Here is a 20,689-nt window from a genome sequence, read left to right on the forward strand (position 1 = left end):
CTGCCCATAGGTGTGAGTGTGAGTATGTGTGGTTGTTTATCTCTGTGTGTCTATACTGTATGTGGCCCTGTGATGGACTGGTGACCTGTCCAGGGTGTACCCCTGCCTTCAACCCAAAGAGAGCTGGGATAGGCTCCAGCAGATCCCTGTGACCCTGGTTAAGGAATAAGCAGGTATAGAAAATGGATGGATGGGTTATTTTAACTTTAGCCAGTAATTCAGTATAGGATTTATACATGTAAATTGTAAGTCACAAAACTCTATTTTCTTTTAAAGTACACTGTAAAGCAAATTTTAAACCACTTAATTTCTATATTTATAAGTGATATGCAGTAGCCTGCTTAAACAAGCCACTAAAATTGTAAAACTTCCAGTATAACATATTAAAGAAGCAACAGGGATGCAGGACAGATGTATGATTTGTTTATAACATTGTTGACGATAGACAGTGCAATATGAGGAAGTATGTTGGGAATGTTTACACAAGTCATTCTGGTCTGCTGCTCTCGTAGTACCATCAGAAATAATTAAAACTGTGCCTATAACAGTATTTCACAGATATAATGTGGTTGTGACATTTCAAAACATTGATTACAATAATAAAATTCTATAAACATTTATATTCATGTGAAGTCCTTTCCTATTGAGAAAAAAAAAAACTGAAGTTATTTTCAAAACATACATTTGCAATGACTTCAATCAGCCTTCTTGAAGACTTGCTTGGCAACCACGCCTTGAACCCTCATCTCCTGCAGAAAGGAAATAAGACCATCGGGGAGGGGGGGGTGTAAATGAATAGTGAGAATCAATACGACAGTTTGGTACGTCAAAGAAATAAATGAGTCAAACATTAATCTGGGATTGTGTCCAAAACACCAGCACACCCCCACCGCCCTTTCTCCCTCTCCCCATCCTTTGACCTCGTAATCCATCTCCCACTCTTTCACTGTCGACTTATCTCCTCCTTTTTTAGCCCACTCCCCCCTTCTTCCTCTTGCGGTTCCCCCACACTCACTCTTCATTAGCCTCTCGTTGTTCCCTTCCCCTGCTTTGTGCGACCTCCAAAATCCACCATTTTAAAGCCTGATCCTCGCTGGCATTTCTTTCCCAATTCTCAGCATCACATAAGCATCAACAAAAGGCTGTTTTGAGAGGTATTAGAAATCCTGAGAGAGTATTGAGTAGAACAATGCTGATTGTTTGAAATCTTAATCTATAATCTTGAACTCTTTACAACCAGTGTGAGAAAGTCCAATCCTGTCCCTTTTCCCTGAGTTACTGTAGCAGTTCATTATGACATGGGTTCAAGTCTTTTCTGCCACTTTTGTTTTGGCCCTTTATTGGGTCCAACTTCTTTCCTCATACACAGACAAACATCTTTTAATAATAATAATAATGATTAAAAAAAAAAAAAAAAACTCCTTCCCACCGAGAAACCAATGGAATAATGCAACTCTCGCTGTAAAGGTATTTGGGTAACTGATGCAGTCTGCTTAATGTGGCTGGATGGTTTGATTTCTAGCAGTTGAAAATAAACTACTTCCCTTTATTTCATGGTTTTGAATAAAAGGACGGATTTTTAACGAATGAATGGGGACTGTGCTTAAGTCTGATTGTCAATGTGGAGCTAAGGTGGTATAACAAATCCAGTGGGAGGAGTTTGACTACTTGGCAGGTATAATAAACTGCTGGAGAGAAGAAATCAGGATTGTACACTCTCACACAGCAGATAAAAGAGATTTTTCCACAGAGGTCGGTCTAGTGCCCCTGGACTCCTGAGCCAAGTCTGAACTTCAGCCTTTGTCTCCTGTTTATTTGCTTTTTAACAATAAGAACAGACTGCCACTGAGATCTGTTTTCAGAGTAGGTGTGGTGATCTCCTATCTGGTCATTCACAGGACTCCTTTTCATATTGTTCAGCAGCTACTGGGCAAAAACAGAGACTAACTTCCAAACCTATTCTTTCATTTGCATGCTCTCCCTGATTTACCTTATCAGTGTAAGGACTGTTTTCCTTTTCTGCTTCTGTTTTCCTTGTTCCCTGTCCTCCCCCATGTCTCCCTCTGCTTTGGCCTCTTTACTCTCATCTTTTGACCCCATACATACATCCTTACCAAATGCAGCTTGTCACCCTCCAGCCAGTGGGTCCAGCCTCGTCCCTCTTTTTCGCCACGCTGTACACAAACCAGCTTGTCTCCTTCCCAGTCCACTGTAGTCTGCATTAGCACAGAGTGTAATTAGTATGTAAACTACCTGGCATGCTGAATGAGGCTTTGTGCAGTGCAAAAGGGAGAGACTAATAGTTCTTTGAGTATTTTTGTCTTATATTGAGTCTTGGTTTTGTTTTGCTCCACCAGGAAAATGCTGCTGATTTTGATGAATGCACCGTTTTCTTTACAGATTTGCAAACTTTAGACTGTCAGTGTTTTTAATTTGTTTTCTCTCTCTCAATCAGATGCATCCGTCATTGTAAACTGCAGCTGAGATATAAACAGCAGGGCCAGGATGCAGCACAAAACCACAGCAGCAGGTGGATCGACTTCTCTCAGACAAACACAAGCCAAGCTTGTATATCAAGTCATTTGTCATTGTAACATCATGTACCCATGCCCAGAGAAGTCGCCCTACTCATTCAGTAAACAGATAAAACACACACCTGACAGGTACGTCCATCCACTGGGCCCAAGTCCTCAGTAAATTCTTTCCCAATAGCGAAATCCATGTTGAAATTCTTTAAGGTGGTGAGTGTGCGGATCTTCATGGCCCCTGTAGCTGGGTCATGGGTGATCTCTTTGGTGGGCTTCAAGAGACACACAATTTTCCTCAGGGCGAAATTAATGTCTGAGAGAATATGGAGAGGAGAGAAAATGACTATACCAGAGGTCATTAGCTTTACTTTAAAGGGAAGTGTAATCTGTCACAGTGTGAATATGCCTGTGTCTGTGTGGTGATCGCATCACACTAATGTGCAGCTGCTAATGAATATGGACCACATCATGATGAAAGATCGCACACACAGATACGCATACATACACATATATATATATATATATATATATGTGTGTGTATATATATATATATATATATATATACACACACACACATATACATATATGTGTGTGTGTGTGTATAATTATGTTGTTAAAATGTGGTGGGACAAGGTCTATGAGTGTTATGAAGTGGTTTTATTGTGCTTGTATTAAGCAAGACAATGTATTTGTTTCACAGCTGTGTGTGTAAAAATAAGTCGAGTTAAAAATAAGAAAAAGTCTTACCTAAAGCTGCGAGGTAGGCGTCCATGTTCTCCTGCTCCACCATATGAAACGTCCCGGAGTAATTAGGTTTAGACATTGTCTCCGTTTGTTCCTTCTAAAAGTCCAGATGAGCTAAAATCCCCACTTTCCTTTTTTTTCTTGCCTTTTTTCAGGCGATCAGCCGGCGCCTTGTTTGAAATCAGTTTCACTTACGCAACTTTTTGGACAATGCCTGAATCTTACGCCAGTGCGCGTAAAATGAGACTGTGGTAACTGAAATGTTGCTGAAATGTTGCCTTCCTTTTTTTTTTTTTTTTGGTTTTGCACGATGTTTGGAGCCCAGCACTTAAAAGTATACAGTTCCTTTCTGGTGGAGAATCACACAGGGTTTCTGAAACCGTTTCCAATCAGATGTGAGTCACTCAGGCTTTTGGTGCAGCAGGACCATTTGCAGAGGGGGAGGATCATTCGTCTTCCTAATGTGTCAGGCATTTTCAGGCAAAGGCGGTGCTGAGTGTGGAGGGTGGGGTGAAGCTGCTCTGGGTATAGTTAACATTTTACAGCCTGGTCGTTCAGCTATTGTGAGCTCCGTGAACCTTCTTAATAGTTTGATTTCACCAGTTTTGCATCTGTTTTTGTCTTTTGCAGTTATTTGATTGACTTTCCAAGATTAACATGGTTCTCTGTGTCTAGGGGCCCTCTGATCTGTCGGGCTCCCCGGGGCCTACTATCATAACATTGTCTTAAGTACGGTAAAGCAAAAAAAAACAAAAAAAAACAAAAACAAAAAACATGTAACTAAATTCTAAACACATTCACACAAATGATAGAGTCTTTGTTCAGAAAAGACAATTACACCACAAAGACTTCACACATATTCTGCCTTTATTGTAAACAAACGGATCAACCAAACATTAATGTGACATATCAGACATATGTGCTCTGACATATGAGATGTCATCCAGTTATCTTCTCTGTTTCTAAACCTTCATTTCTTTTAAGGTTTCCTCTAAAAGACAAATTCTTTAACAAAATTGTGCCTGCATAAATAGAATAACGACATATTTTGATAAAAACCTCTCAGCCTCTTCTATCTTTTTCTCACCGAGCCACTTTTCTTTTCGGACTTTGACTTCTTCCCATCTTTCTTTCCCTTTGACAGATTCTCGTAAACATCCTCGCTGTTTCTGGAAAGCGACAAATGTGATTAGTGGTCTCATTAGAGATTTAACACTGTATTTCTATGTGACTGATCTAATGTTGATGGAGAACTAAATAATAGAGGTTAATGAAAAGGAAACTTGCATGAAAACAATTTAAAGAGAACTGACTGAACATTGCAAAAAAATATATATACTCTATTGTCTTATGTCTGTATCATTTCACCTACAGCTTCTCCACATGACTTTCAGTTGTTAATGTCTTCTGTGGATTTGAATGAGCTTATCAGCATGATCAAATAACCTCTTTTGGCTTAGAAATATTATTACAGGAAGCTTGTGTTAGCACCTGGTGGAGTGGGACTGAAGGGAACTGGATATTTAGGAGGTAGGGAGGGGCCTAATGAAATAACATATCGAGTGCACTATTTTTTTTTTTTTTTTGGCACTTGATAATTTAAGTATGTCTTTTGAAATATGTCTCTTAGAATCAATATAAACCTCGATAAGAAACCAGTTAAATATATTTAATGGGAAGCTCCACCAATTTTGCACAGGTGTACCACTGCATATGTGAATAAAGTTGCATAAAGCCTATTGTGTGTGAAGACTGATAAAGTGTCAAGTGATGACTCGAGTCAGAGTCACTGGGTCTGAACGCTACAACATTTAAAATAGCCCACTGCGCATCTCTGCTTCAGGCTAGTGCCTCAGGGCTATATTAGCAGCTGCTAGCACAAGTTTGAGGTCAGGTTGCATTATGGGTAACGTAGGCACCAGGTTTTGACAAGGAAGAACAATAGGGTCTGCATAAATTTTCTCATTTGTCAACAGTGGGTGACAATATTAGAAGAGTATAATGCTAAATTGGTGGAGTAGTCTTTTAATAGCAACAGAGAATTCATTTTTCTCCGATACACCAAAGGTGTCACTATCACTCTTACTGAAGCAGAGAATCATAACCGAAACAAGGAAGAACAGAAGCTCTGGTTTCTTTTCATGCTTTGTAACCTGGGCAGAAAAAACAAATAAGAGAAACAAGGCTACCATGTAGCTCTCTTTTTTTTTTTTTTTTTGGTTTGTGATGCATTTCTTGTCTTTAGAGTCAGCAGTGGTTAAACCTGACTGCAAACATCGTTTATTTTAAGGAAAATAATATTTTACAACAGGAATGATTAATAATGTTTAAGCCTCAATATTTTCTGCTGTGTATTTCCTTGGATGATCTGTCACTCTGCAAAATAAGAGCGTTTGCAACCCTCCAGAAACTGCTGACACCGCTGAAGAAGTTGTGACGTTTACAAAGAAAGTAGGGCATCAGTGTGAGGTTTAGACGAGCTATGTGAATATGTTAGTGACATACAGTTCACACACAGAAACACACACACACAACACACTCACTTTGAAACTTTCCTGTTCGCTGGTGGGTGTTTGAGTTGCAGATTTCCATACTCGGTTTCAGCTTCCTGGGGAAGAGGAACAGACAATTTCGGGTATAACTGATGGAGAATTAGTCAAACACAGAAAGAGAGGTCATGCGACTGATTTAGTCTATGTGGTCGAATCTTTTCTTTGTCAAGATCAATGTTCATGTTTCAAAAGCCACATTGATAACATATTCTGTTGGCATTGAACTAGTTGGCTGCATAAAGTACAAAGGTCAACAGGCATATATATTTTCTGAAACATGCTCTTGTTAGCCTGTGTGAATTTCAGAAGAGATTAACTGCTGGTGTGTTTAATAGAGTGTCTTCATATATTTCCTGGATCCTCTTGCTTACCATGGAGGCGCAGGTTTTGGTTTTGGTTGCCTGTATGTACTCAGACACAGCCAGGTAGATGAATTTGTACTGGGGTTCTGTCTGCACCATACCAGAACGCTGCTCTCGTACCATCTGGATGTATTTTGGGATGTCAATGTCACAGTCCATACCTATAAGAGGAGGTAGAGAGAAAAGCGATGGAAGGAATATGATGATAAAAAAAAACATGTATTTTCAATCGTTTTATTTTATTTTATTTACTCAAGTTATTTCTAAAGGGCAGATTCCGATTTTTTCTTTACCTTGAGTGTCAATGGTCTCAATAATCATATCAATCACCAGAATTGTGCCCGTCCGACCAATCCCAGCACTGGGCAAAAATACAGAAGAAAAAATTTCAATTCATCTTTCAGTAAAACAAAACTGAACATCATTGCCATTATAGCAGCTCTATGAAGCTGTGCAGAGGGCTAGCATGCAAATACTAATACTAACATGCTATACTGTTTACCATATGACCCTCTCTTTAGTATGCAAGCATGGCAAGATTTGCCAACTACCACAAAAAATGTACTCATAAACCAATTATTACAGTTCTTCCTGAAGGGGGCCCTTTATAGAAATTTAAAGGGCCACATGTCCAATGTGTTGCACTAACTGCTGTGTTTGGGAAAGTATGGGACAGCTTATTACTGTGGTGCAGCTTTGTGACCATGCTTACATAGCAAAACACTTACACAAGAGTTGTACAATCATTAAACCAAGTTTAAAAAAAAAAAAAAACACCTGCAGCTTCAGTATTAACACCACACAGAAAATTCCATGTGGATAAACTCAGAACCTTTTGTTCAGCTACTCTAATCCTAAACCAAAAAGTACCATTACCTCATTTAAACCTGATCTCAGTTAGTGCAGTGATAGTTTTCACAATGTTACACGAGTAAGGTTGTCTTTGTGAAGTCTGAGCATGTCAAAGATTTAAAGTTTGAGGATTTATAATCTCTCTGACATACTCTGAGACACCATTTCTCACAATTTCTGTCTGATAAACATATTGTCAAGTCATGCAGAAATTTCACATCTCCAGATGTGTCACCGGCTTCTCAGGAACCAAGAAATAACTGCTTAGATTCAACCCAGAAAGAAGGACCAAGTGTTACATTGATGATAAGTGGTACTGCACTGTAAAAACATCACCAATAATCAAACCACTGTTTAGAATGTAAAATGCCTCCAGTCCCTCAAAAGGGAGGATTTGCAAATATAAAATCAGTTTTAGCCTGTTAGTCAGACATAATATGCAACTTCAAGACAGCATCACTGGGAAATTGTGATGGCATTTTCCACTCTGAATCAATAGAGTGGCACATTAAGCTGAGCCATTATATTGTGTTTCCAAACCCTTGTGACATGAGGTGTTTGGGCTCTATCTGTCCAGTACCTGCAGTGGATGATCATGGGCCCAGAATCAGGATATTCAGCTTGTTTAGCGTTCACTTGAGTGAGGAAGCTGAGGACAGCACCTGGCTCCTGAGGGACGCCATGGTCAGGCCAGCTGAGGTACTGATAGTGCCAGATTTGACGACTACGCTTTGGCTGACAGTGAGAAAAAAAATGAGATGAAAATATATCAGTAAAATATGTTTGGAAAATCTAAGTTCTGGTGAAAGCGTCACATCAGCTAGAAACACATATAAATGAGATAGAGCACTGAGGTCAGATGTTGGTGTATGGAAGTCACCTTGTCCATACGAGCAATCTCCAAAACTCGAACTTTATAATCAGCAGCTTCTCTCTCCGAATCACAAGTCACCACATAGGGCCCCACCTCCTTGGAGCTCTGAAGGTCCGGCCAGTACGGCACACATTTATTCTGCACACATATTCAAATAAATCATAACTTCATTTTAGGGTCTATTTTAGTGTATTAGGAAACTGTGTCACTTTGTTACTTTACTGTAAGGTTAAAATTATTCATAGTATTTTTAATATGCTTAGTTTCAATTCTGTATTGCACATCACACTTATGTCTTATATTTATGGCACTTTGATTCTTTTAATATGTTCTTGTGTGCTGCATATAACGATTCTATTATTAGTCTGTTATGTTGCATGTTATTCAGTCTGTCCGGTTAAACTACAAAACTCCTGGCGTTTGTTGTAACAGGAACAGATGTTTTTGTTATATTATACAAAAGTCAAACTGACAAAAAAGTAATTAAGAGAAAATAAAAGATTCTAAGGAACCAGATAGAACCAGATTCTACCTGCTTTTTGCTGCAAAGGTGCAGTGTATTTCAGGCCCTGACATGTACACCTCAAGCATGACCAGGAACAACATCTTTTCCAGGTTTTTTTCTGGTGCAGTTAATAAGTAAGAGTCCAATTTGGCTCTTGTCTTCCAAGCAAGTCAGTAATTATTAGTGGGTCTGGAGCTTTGCAGGGAGCTAGTAATAAATAAGCATGTTTCTGCAAGCCAGTTTGGTGGCATAAGGTGTGATGTATTGCAGTACACATTAAAACTTAAATTAAAAACCACGGGTCACTGCAGTGCTGGTGTATTTCTGTTAAAAGCAGAAGTAAGGATCAGTAAAGACAACCCTCTCTGAAAAAGTCCTTAAAGATGCTTAATAAGTAGCAGATATTTTGACCTTTTGTCTTCTGAGTTTCACGCTATCAGCAAATTCTAAATGGAAAAAAAAAAGTCCAGAGTAACTTTCATGGTTATTTGTTTGGTACTGACCCGCCCTTTCTCGACCTCTCGCGTCGTCATGACAATCACTCTCGTGTTCTCCTGCCATACCATCTGCCAGAAATCATTGACGGTTGTTGCTAGGCATCCCTGAGTGGCGATGTACACTTTCTGACCTGCGGACTCCCACAGCATGTTCTGCAAACACGGAGCGCACCAGTGAATCCACACACAAACACAGTCAAAAACGCTGCAGCCTAACAACACCACGAATGATAAAAAAGGGGACATCTGACAGTTTCCTGTTGTGTTTCGTGACTTTGTGCTACTGTGAGCCTGGAGACTTTGCAGACCTACTTTGACATAGTTGGCGTTGATGTAATCTGAACCCACAACATTAGGATCAGTGTCCTGCAGGATGACTCTGGTGTCATTGACTTGTGGGAGAAAACAAGGGGACGCATTGAGGACGTGGTGGGAGAGAATAAACAACAAAAACATTTGATTAAAATCAGCACTTTAGTGGTGGTTAATTTAAAGAATAATAAGATTAAAAACTTACAGGGCAGAATGTTCTTGTATCTGTTTTTGCTCTTATTTTCAGGTCTTTGGCCCTCCTCTCTGCTCTTTTTCACTTTTGCTTCCATCTTTTGCAGAGTCTAGAGGGGCAGAAAAATAACCTGCTGTGTTTCAGTTTTATTAACACTCTACAGTATATATAACTTTATTTTGACAGGATACTGTTTTTGCTGTTAATTGCAAATTGCAAAACAACTAGGAAAACATACATCACTTAATCACTTAAGTCACTTTTAAGAACAATGTCAACCATATTCGAGTATGAGGAGTGTTGCGTTTCCTGTATGTTTTATATCATACAGTGAATAGCTTTGGGTATTATTTAGCAAAACAACCTGTAACCCCAGGCTTTGGGAAACCCTCCATTATTTTCTGTCATTTTGTTGATCAAATAACAAGAAAAAACATTTCTTTGCATTTCCTTGCCCTCAAAAATCAAGTGTTTATAGTATTTTTGTGCTTTAAGTAAGTTTATATTGTCACTTATCCAGCGTGAACACACTACATACTCAAATCTAGTTTTGAGTTATGTACGATGGCAACAGGACACAGTTGATGTATTTCACCACCACAAGATGGTAGTATATTCTCTGTTCTCTAGTAAGGAAGTCTTGAGATGTAAAAGGCTGATGGACATTACAGTTCATTTGCAATAAGGTGTATGATGCATAATAAAATTTTCCCCACCTTAGAATAACCCCGTGTTTTTACACCGCAGATAAAGCATCATGGTAAGAACTAGTCACGGTAAATATAACCCAAGCCGGGTTAAGTCTTACGTCAAACTCCTCCCAGAAGCCCGCCTTGGTTTTCTCTCCCTCGCCCTCCTGCTGCTGCTGCGTGGTCTGATCCAGCTGTTTCACTCTGCTGTCGATATTTGCTGCGTTCACTCTGGTGGAGTAATAGGGCTGAGAAAGAGAGGGGAAAAATCTTGTAACAGAAATCATAAAACAAAGACGAGCCAGTCAAAGCGGTACACATCGTCATCATTAGTCACATTAAGCAAAAACACAAACATGTGAGCAACATTTCCCGTGCTGTGGGCTGTGCTGCTTGTAAAATAATTCACAAAGCTTCTGTTCTTAATAGCTCAGTGACAGAGAAAAACCAGTTCACCTGTGTGAGATACAACCAGTTTCCAGTTATCTCCTCGATGCCTTTGCGTTTGTAGTGCTCCACCAGGTCAGTCAGCGTGTCAAACATCTCCGAACCCCCCACAGTATACCTGTCGTTCTGGAGACACACAAAAATATGAAGCTTCAAAAGGTACGTGGCCAATTACAAAGTCACGTCTAAATCAAAATGATGGAGACAACCATGCATAAAAGTAAAAACAAACAATGTCATAATTATAATATGTTATATCTGTATGTTAAAATACATATTTAGGACAAAATTCAACATCTTTTTTAATCAAATTAAACATATATGGCTTTGGAATAGAAAATAATACAACAGTTAATAATGAGTATGCACACTGTGACTTGCAGCTAGTATTCAAAGTATAATATGTACAAGAAAACAATTTTTGCTTTTGAACACTAGAGTTGTTTTTTTTTTTTTTTTTTTTCTAAGGGCAATTAAATAAATGATTGGCCATGAAAAAAAGAATTTCCTCTGTGTACAAGCATTTATATACACAGACCTAGTCTCACTTATCTGAAACTAAATGCAGTAACTGACTGAAGACTGGAGCCGATTACGTTTGGGAAACTCACCTGCTCTTTGCTGTGGGCTAATGAAAAGGCCTTAATGAACTAAACAATGGCTCCCCTTTAAATGAAGACGGAACAGTGTTTTTTTATGAGGTCATCCACGGCTAAAAATAAAATGCAAAGGCCCTAAGTCATGTGACTTATAATGAAAGGGTACAGTCTATGAAAATTAGTTCGACAGACCTTTTGCTGTACTATACAAAAAATACCATTAACCTCTGTAATGTCACATTACACACTTTAATTTCACATCTAACTCAGAAATCACACAGCTTTTTGTACCGAAGCGAAACAGATCCTGACATTTATGATCAGTAGCATTGTTGAAATATGAGCATGTCTTTTCTTGCATAAGAGAGGGGAAATGAGACTCTAAACTTATTTCTAAGTGCACTGCACAACTTTGGGAACACCCCCAGTATTCTTTTATAATGTGAAGCAAAAACAACCCCTAGTTTCCCACACGCATCATCTTCCATGCCACGCACACACACGTGGACAAGTACCCACCTGGCACATTATCTTGATGTGGGCAACTCTTTTTCCGCCCATTTTGCTCTTCTCGTCCGTCAGAACAGAGAGGACAAAGTCTCCGGGTTTGGACAGTGATTCTCTGACCAGGAAGGTCCCCGACTCGTCTCGTGCACCGAGGAGCTTCTCTGCATGGGGCCCGGACAGGTGGCCGTGGAACCACCTGAAATAGAGAAACATGTCTTTATGAGGCAGACATTGTGACATACATAATTCGTAATATATTTACATCCTGTGCTAATTTGGAGTGGAAATGCTGTCACCTGTAAGGAAATGCAAGGCAAATTTTATTTATAGAGCACAAGTTTAACACAACCATAGTTGATGGTTGCTTCACAACAAAACACAGATAATCAAAAAACAAAAAAAAAAACCTCGTGCATTTAACTGTTAAAAACTGAATGTCTTTGCATTCAGCAAATGAAAAACACAGCATTTCCTCATTTGTTTCACTGTGACCTATTCAATGCATGTTAGGGCTGTGAATGCAGTGTACCAGTCTTTTAAAGGCTAAGCAGTTGTGAGACACATACTGAAGTGAAACGTCTAATGTTATGCATACTACAACGCAGAAATAGGAAGCCACAACAGAATGTAATGCATTGGATGGATAAGTTAAAAAAGGCATGTACAGGTGTATGCAGAGCATATTTCGGTCCATCATTGTACATTTGTGTTCGTATGCATGTGTGAATGAGTGAATGCACAAGGCTGGCTGGGCTGTGACTTAATTTTAGGCACGGTTCTCGATTTCTTCTTCTAAACTTCCGGCTTTGTGGTCGGAAAATTTCTGGTGACAGATTTCGTGGCTGAAGAAGAATAAGTATTTATAGCCTGATCCCCACCCCCCTCACCCCACCCAGTATTTAACATCCATAAACCCCACCCTCCAATTTGTGCACGTGTTTAATGATTTTTATATTTTAAGTATTACTTGCTCAGTGTGTTTTAAAGGAAGCTGAAATTTCGACTCAACTTTTTTATCTACAGTGGGTTGCATGAAGCATTTGCAACAAAAAAGAGGTAGTGTCTGTGCACTTCACCAAAAGCTAAAAATAAACAACAGTATGTGCTGGGGAATAACTGGTGGACAACTGTACAATAAATGGACAGGTTTAGGGCAACAATTCATCCATGCATGAGTGGTTAAATTGTTGTATTATATTTAGTGGAGTGGAAGAAACCCAACAGTAATCAAGTTCACAACCTTGCTTAATCACACCAATAATGCCAACATGTGAATGACCTCTTGAGAAGAGATGATCTGCCAGATAGACAAGAAGAGGTGTAAAAAAAAAAACCCCCACTTCATCGCACAATGACCTGCTAAAGGTGTGTGTAATCATGCTTTGCTGAGATGACAGTAAGAGATTGAGTGAGATGAGGAAGACAGAGAGTGAGCAAGAACATCGTGAAGTGTGCAATAGAGGAAGACAGCAAGGGTCTGGTCATTGCTTTCAAAAGTGTCAAAACTTAAAGTTTCCAACCGCAATAACAAAAGGGAAGTTAAACAACTGACAGAGACAGAGAAGGGGGGGGGTGGTGTATGTGAAGTACATTGTCACAGACATACACGAAAGAAAGTACTGTCCTCCTTGACTCATAAAAGTCATGGAGTTTTTCTCCCAGCTGGACACATTGTCCATGTGTATGTAATGTTCTTTTATGAGGATGTCTAATGTTAAATATTATCGTTAAAACCACTAGACAGGTTGTAAATACAGCTGACAGATTTAGAAAATGCTCTAAAGTCAAAGGTCAATGTATTTCCTTCTCTGAAAAAATGTAATTATTGCAGAGAGAAATGTGAAAAGTTGCTATCAGTGGAATTCATTTAATTTGGCAATGCTCTCTTAGGTTTCCTTTTATGGAAACAAGTTATCGTCAATCATCAAATATCAGAGATAAGTGAAATAGAGCACTGCAAACGTTTTTAGAGCCAGCAATTTAGCTGAATGTTTAAAATAAAGACAGGCGCTGTTTTGAATCTCAAAGCCTGATAATTTTAAAAAGAATTTCTGTGACATTTGATCTGATTTTGTCATGTTGATATATTTATATTAAAACCTGAGTAAATTTGTCCCAAATAATTTTTTACTGTGAAAATATGCAGGCCATTTTTGTTGAACTTATATTGTATTTTTCATACGTTTGTCTGTTATTGGTGTAACTAACCTTATAGTTTGCAATGATTTGATCAGATGCACCTTCTAGTCTTTAGGTGTTGCAACCTTTAAACTCTCAAAAAGGTTTTTTTTTTGTGTCCCCTTTACTGTGCAGAATGATGAATGAATGCAGAGTTTGACACTGAAGAGTGTTTTCACACTCATTCGCTGAAGAGCCAAAGATGCTCTGCTCGAGTGTAAATGCACCCGGTGGTAAATCTCAGTTTAAAACGCGAATGTACGAGCAGGATCTTGTGACATCAGACTAGTATGGAAGCTGATCGTATATAGCTGAATAACCCCCCAACACAAGTGAAATGAAAAACTTCTAAACACTGAAAATGGACATATAGTGAAGTCATCTGCCCAGCAGTTAAATAAACATTTGTATAAACAGAATCGCATTTAAATATATTTTATTTAAATAAGGAGAAGAAGGAGAGTAGATAGAATTTTGATAATAAGGTAACTTAACTTTCTGGAGTAGAATTGTTCTTTACATACCTTCCTCCCCCCGGTTTGGTATTTATAAGCACTATAATACTATTGAATAAATGCTTCCAAGACACTACAATAGAGTTCTAAGTATACATAAGTGTTTATTAATGTCTTGGGCAGCAGCTGTATTGCGTCCTGTGGTTGCCAACAAGTGGATCCTGATTCATAAACAAATGACTGACAATGGAGAAAAAAACTGTTGCAATAACAATTATAAATGCTAACAAGGGCTGTATATTAAAAATATAAGTTCAATCTGGGGACAATCACATTATAGTGTGTAATAACTAATTAGAAGTTTGCGCACAGCTTTTAAACCCTAAATGGGGTAACTTTCATCTTAAAGTGTTAACCACAACATATCAGTAGCTGTACTTTGGCAGAGGACTTCAGTAGACATACATTTCGACACTGCTCGTTAAATTCGTAAGCAGCAGTTTTTAGGCAGGTGTAGAAATGAAGCCTTTGGGCTCTTAGCGTCTGTCTGTGGGTGTTTATTTTCACTGACTCAAAGATGCTATTGTACCTAAATTATTTAGAAGTGCCTTCAGATATAACACCTTTCCCCCAGAGGAAAACCTTTAAACAACATGGAATATCAAACCTACAAATGACACGTATTATCCCCAGTAAACAGAGAACAGTTAGGGGACATACTGCTCATCACTGCTGACTCTAGCGAACTTAACCACCTAACCAAAAACTATTACACTCAGCTCCAGAGTGCGGGTGGAGTCGACTCTACCAGAAGCCAGTGAGTGTGCGCCACATTAACCTACTGGAGGTTAAACAGTGAATACGAATAAAATTTCCCTGACCTCTCTGTGGTGGGGTCAGAGCAGTTGAGGGGGTATTTTAGCTCGATGATGGTGCCGTCCTTGTCCTGCAGGATGCCGTTCTCCATCGTGTAGTACTCCACCAGCTCTGACAGCGTGGCAAACTTCTCCCCGCCATACAGGTCGTAGTAGTCTCCTGTGTTTTGGATTCGGATGTGGGTCACCAGATCACCCACCCTAACGAGAAGAAAAAAAACGGTCAGGCCACAACAACCAACTGTCAAAAACAACTTTTTTTAAAATGCTAAATAGGGTAACTTCTCAAGCTTCTAAAAAAAACATCCCTATATCAGCAGTTTGGTATAAAGGCTACAACAGCACAATAATATGATTATTTGATTCTCACAGATTCTGCTGCTGAACCTAATTGTCAACCAAATTGTCTGTATATACAGTATTAGCTATATATGTCTGACCCATACATGTGCATTTGCAGTATCTGTACACTATCATGTAGGGACTGCAGGCACCACAGTAATTCTCTGCCTGGCTTTTTACCAGAGTAATAAAAACTTTTTTGAATTTGGTGTTTCCTTTATTGAAGACCAGGGGGGGTCTACATTTTTTTTTAAATGGTGATCAGCAACAAATTTATTTCATACTGTACGTTCATGCCTGCCTTTAAGTCCCGTATGAAAAAATAACTGCTACCCCAGAAACACCAACGACCACAATAAATTTGACATCTCCACGAATAAAACCCAAATAAATCCATGAAGCACCAGTGGTTATTCACCTTAACATAATCACTTTGAACTATTTTAACTACAGACCACATTCATTTAAAAGTTATGCGCAAACATAAGAACATGTCATCAGTCAGATGTTATTCATAAATGTGTCAGGATGTTTACTTGAAGCTGCTTACCACATAACATTCATTTATCACAAATATCTGTTTGTTTCTCTCAGCTGTGCTATTATTAGCAATGGGCATGTTTATTTCAATTCCGTCTTTCAACCTAATTAACATAAGAAAGCATCAACACTTATTTGTACATTTGAATGTAGAAATATGTTTAAAAATGGGATTTTGTTGTGCCCACAAATTGCAGGGGAAAGCACGATTTCCGTCTATGCAAACACATATTTATATGTTCAGCGTATCACTTATACACCGTGAACTTTAAAGGCAGCAATGGTAAAATGAAAAAAAAAAAAATCTGTTATTTAAAGACTGATGTTTTCGTTGGGGTGTGACAACCTATTAGGTTCTATATTACTGTAACACCGATTTCTATTTATGTTCTGCTCTAAGCTCTAAGTTTTAGAAGCGGAAGTGCCAGGTCAAGGGGGCTTGGCTGTTTGTGTGGACATTATTACCTGACAGACAGGGAAAAATCTCCCACGTTCTTCTTGCTGGGTCGAGCCAGAAAGCTGCCATGAATGCCTCGAGACTTCAGGATTTCCTCAGCCTGTACACCTGAGATGTCTCTGTGGAACCACCTGCATTAACACACATATATGCACAATAAATATTAAAAAAAAAAAAAAAGTAAATATAATTGAAGTAACTGACCATTAAATTATTAGTTCAGGAAACGTGTACGCCTAACACATCCGCACCCGGTATTATTTCCTACCAGATTTAGTAGCTAAGTGTACTGGAACACACTGGGAAGTTATTTTATAGACAAAATACAAAATAATTGTACACAGCTGCACAGCTTTAGTTTTTTTAGTTTTTCCACACAGAAGAATAAATATCACATGTTGCTTCACTGCAGCAGATTGAGGTTTCACCACAGTCTGATCTACTTGTGAAACTATATTAAACTGGTAATCGATTTACAGAAGGTGATCGATGACCATTTTGGGACTTTTACTTAATATTTTCAGGTGACAGTACTTCAGGTTTTACCGTTTTGATTTATTTGCATTTTCCTGGGACATTGCTTTCCGCTATTATATGAAGACTATTCATCATTAATTGGCATTTTTTGTATATGAGACAATTATCTGGTCAATCTATAGTAAAACTGACACCAAAACAAAATCTTGACTTCACTCCTATTCCAGTCAATATGGTCTTTGCAATGATGCCTCTTATTTATTCTGCTTATTGTGTAGAAAACACGACAAGAAAGCATCATTTAACACCTAAATCAACACATTTTCAAGTGTCTCGGTGCTTTAAATATGTACTATACATCTAAAACCTACAACACAGAAAATCCAGCAAAGCTCTGTGTTGAAAGCCCATTATTCAACATTGGTAAGTCATGTTACCCAGTTTAACATAAGTGCATCAGTACTGCTTAAATATGTAATATATTATTTCCTGGTGGATGGAAAAAGTGTGTTGCAATCAAGCTCAAATCATAGTCTCTGCTGTAACACACAATACCCAGAAGAACTTGTTTTTTTTTTTTGTTTTTTTAAGCTTGATTTGACACAAATACACAAAACAACATCAGAAATGTTCAGTTCACTACGGGATACGTCCCATCGCAAAGAAATCCCCAAAACTGTCTGCTTTCAGATTCAGATTTTTAAAAATCTGTATTAATTATTCAACAAGTAGTTCGAAAATAGACATGTTATCGATACTGCAGGACAGAAAGCAGGTTCAGTGGGATGTAATAGAAATTGTAAGCATGGTGAATCCTGTGTGTGCACTTGTTGTGGCAATTAGATTGATTTTGCACTTGAATATGCGTTTCCCTTTAACTCAAGAGCCACAAGAGCCACTTCATGTAAGAAACTGGTTGAGAAAGAAGATTTGAAAAATAAACAGATAACTAAATCACAGAAAGAAAGAAGCATCAAATCAAGGTAAAGGGAGCATTTAAGCAACTTGAATATTCAAGAGATTAAAGGGAGGTTTCTTACTCAACTCCAGAACTAAAAGAACATTTCTGACACAATCTCTTAATGCAGACACACAACACATCGCAAATCACATGATAGAGGAAGAGAGAAGGCCAAGTGTACAGCTGGGGAAAGAAAGAGAAGGAGGAATGGAAACAGAGACATTGTCAACACACAGAGCACAGCCAGAGCTGACGGAGCATCGTGTTGTCCAGCAGGGGCTTGACTCACCGAACCATGTTGTCTCTTCACTTCTTCTGGGACCAAAGAGAAGAAGAGCGAGGCACTTGTACCTGAACATGTGCAGAAGTAGAAAGACTTTAGTTTCAATCATTAATCTTACAAAAATAAACACAAAACAAAAAAGAAAGAAACAGTCTGTCCCTCACTACTTCCTCACTTTACCAAACCATACTGGCTTCAATAGAGAATAAGTTCCTCTCAATCTCATGCTCTTTCACAGACCTGCTCAGCTTCTAACACCCTTTTCATCTAATGTCAAAACTCTCAGCTCTATCACACATTCACCAAATAACTCTTCCTGTTCTCTCTCCACACTTCCCTACACCCAGTCCTCTTCCTGCACAAGACCTGTCCATCCCAGTAAGAAAGCAAGTAAACACTGACCTTTCCTCAGCTGCCTCTGAAGACACTGACGCTTTCCAGGACGCTCGGAGGGTACAAGTCTCTTCCCTCCTCTCTGTCGTTTTCTCTCTCGCCCTCTCTCTCTCTCTCTCTCTCTCTCTCTTCCTTCCTTTTTGTGTGTCTCCTTTCAAAAAATAGTGAAAGCAACACAGGAACCAAAATAGCTGACAGTCCGGAATTCCTCCAACAGATGCAGACTTTTTTTTTAAAAATTATTATTACTGATGTTTGTAGAGACGAACCGAACAAAAATAGTCATGGTTTTTAATAGGAGTGTGGGGTTAGGCTCTGGAAAGTTGCTGATTGACGATCCATGTCTCAGCGCTTCAGTGCAGATCTAGAAGCAAAATAATAATAAAAAAAAAAGTACCAGAGATGGTTTAAATTCTCGGTAAGTCAAAAGCAAGAGCATCTGTCCAGTTATCACACAGGAAACCAACCCCTCCCCCTCCACCCAAAAAAAAAAAAAAAAATAATAAAACAAGAAGAGCGTACCTGCGTAAAAACAGCAACACTTTGTCTGGCGCATTACTTGCAGAGCTTTCCCTTAGCTGTCTGTTACGGCTCGTTCTTTACTTCCAGGTGTGTATGTGTGCAACACACAAAGGTCAGAGTCACACAACACTTCCTTATTTGCATCCAACCCCCCCCCCCCACACACACAAAAGAAAATAAAAAAAGATATAGGCCTGATGCGTGCGGGTGGATGGATGCGTAGGTGTATGTGTGCGCCGCTCTTAGCTGGTAAACTATTGCCAACTGTGAACTCGTTTCAACATCAGACCACCCGAAGCAAAAACGCAGCACTCGCATTAAAGCAGAAGACACACAGTTGTGCTCATAAATGTGCAGACCCCTGACAAACCCTGGCCATTCGAAAAACACTGAAATGATCCTGTGTTTATAGGAAAAGTCACAAAGCATCTTTACTATTTGTCAAAAGACCAATATTTCCCAAATTGCGTCAGGGGCTTGCGAACGTCAACAAACAATTTTACGTGCTGTGCAACGACATTTAACTTGCAAATCAACATTCACCTCCTGGAGGTGCGAAAGGAAACAGCTGAATCTGTACTATATGTCGGTTCTCTTCCCTCATGCCAAAAACGCCTTTTCCTCACTAGGCTGTCAGTCAACTGCAAACACACAGGGGCGCAAAAGTGTGTGAAGAGGCCAGTGAAGTAGAAAAACAGCAGCATATGGAGGGTATAGTGTTTTAGCAGCAGCAGCAGCAGCTCAGCCTTCTCTCACGGTGAAGTGCTGCAGGTGTCACACGTCGTGGTTAACGCCAGACACTGCAGGGCGCACATCTCTCTCCTCACAGGGTCTTCATGTGTTACAGTTGAAGCTGGTTCTGTTTCACTCCTCGCCCCTCCTGACATGGCAGAGCTTCACCTCTCAGGCTGCAGGATGAATGCACACAGTGTGGCACACAAAGACGCACAGACTGCTTTTTTTTTTCCCCCACAACAAATATATTTCCTGGATTTGGTCTTTTTTTTAAGCTTTAATGCATCAAACTGTTCCTGTTCACTATTGTTTAGTTATTTCCATCCTGTGTATTAACATGAGTTTAAAAACAAAAAATCTTTTCTCTGCTTTATATCTTTGTTAATTGACTACATTTAGGTTTTGGATTAGTGGTCAGAATTTTATCTCCTGAAAATTCAGCTTTGGGAATTTCTGAAAACCAATTCTTTCTATCATCTGCCATTTTGTCTGCATTTCTTAAATGTAACTTTGAGTTGTTTGTTATTACTGTTATATGAGACGGTTTTTTTGTTTTCTGTAGTTTTCTGCAAGTCAGTGCTAATGTTTTATGGCATTATTAGATTTTAGTATCATTTTTGCATCAGTGTTAGAAAACAAACAATCCCATTAGTTGTTTTTAATCACAATATTTATATATTTAAACACTGGGATATAAAATGACCTATAGTGTGATGTCATCTTTATTATCCACTCTTAGGCTTGGTTTTATTTTAATGATAAAAAGATTTTTAGGTTCAACTCTGAAACACACTACTTATTTATCACAAA

General features: G+C 38.8%; 2 protein-coding genes across 3 annotated transcripts; both read right to left on the minus strand.

Moving 5' to 3' along the window:
* Positions 1 to 401: 401 nt before the first annotated feature.
* On the minus strand, positions 402 to 3,723 carry rbp5 (retinol binding protein 1a, cellular). Of its 2 annotated transcripts, XM_026317582.2 has the most exons (4): positions 3,276 to 3,721; positions 2,657 to 2,841; positions 2,115 to 2,216; positions 402 to 749 (listed from the first exon to the last, which is right to left on the minus strand). In XM_026317582.2, the coding sequence occupies exons 1-4, from the start codon at positions 3,349 to 3,351 to the stop codon at positions 696 to 698; spliced, it is 417 nt and encodes a 138-aa protein (XP_026173367.1). In that variant the 5' UTR covers positions 3,352 to 3,721; the 3' UTR covers positions 402 to 695. The 2 variants fall into 2 exon arrangements, with proteins under 2 accessions (XP_026173367.1, XP_026173366.1); XM_026317581.2 differs by lacking the exon at positions 402 to 749 and having other exon boundaries at positions 760 to 2,216; positions 3,276 to 3,723.
* Positions 3,724 to 4,118: 395 nt separating this feature from the next.
* On the minus strand, positions 4,119 to 19,264 carry ptpn6 (protein tyrosine phosphatase non-receptor type 6). The gene is made up of 17 exons (XM_026317483.1): positions 19,145 to 19,264; positions 18,632 to 18,986; positions 18,236 to 18,297; positions 16,517 to 16,639; positions 15,176 to 15,370; positions 11,674 to 11,857; positions 10,565 to 10,681; positions 10,228 to 10,356; positions 9,432 to 9,528; positions 9,227 to 9,306; positions 8,921 to 9,067; positions 7,919 to 8,050; positions 7,619 to 7,773; positions 6,480 to 6,547; positions 6,196 to 6,347; positions 5,816 to 5,880; positions 4,119 to 4,441 (listed from the first exon to the last, which is right to left on the minus strand). The coding sequence occupies exons 3-17, from the start codon at positions 18,241 to 18,243 to the stop codon at positions 4,345 to 4,347; spliced, it is 1,749 nt and encodes a 582-aa protein (XP_026173268.1). The 5' UTR covers positions 18,244 to 18,297; positions 18,632 to 18,986; positions 19,145 to 19,264; the 3' UTR covers positions 4,119 to 4,344.
* Positions 19,265 to 20,689: the final 1,425 nt, after the last annotated feature.

Source organism: Mastacembelus armatus, chromosome 16, assembly GCF_900324485.2.
Source record: "Mastacembelus armatus chromosome 16, fMasArm1.2, whole genome shotgun sequence".
In the NCBI taxonomy this organism is placed as follows: Eukaryota; Metazoa; Chordata; class Actinopteri; order Synbranchiformes; family Mastacembelidae; genus Mastacembelus; species Mastacembelus armatus.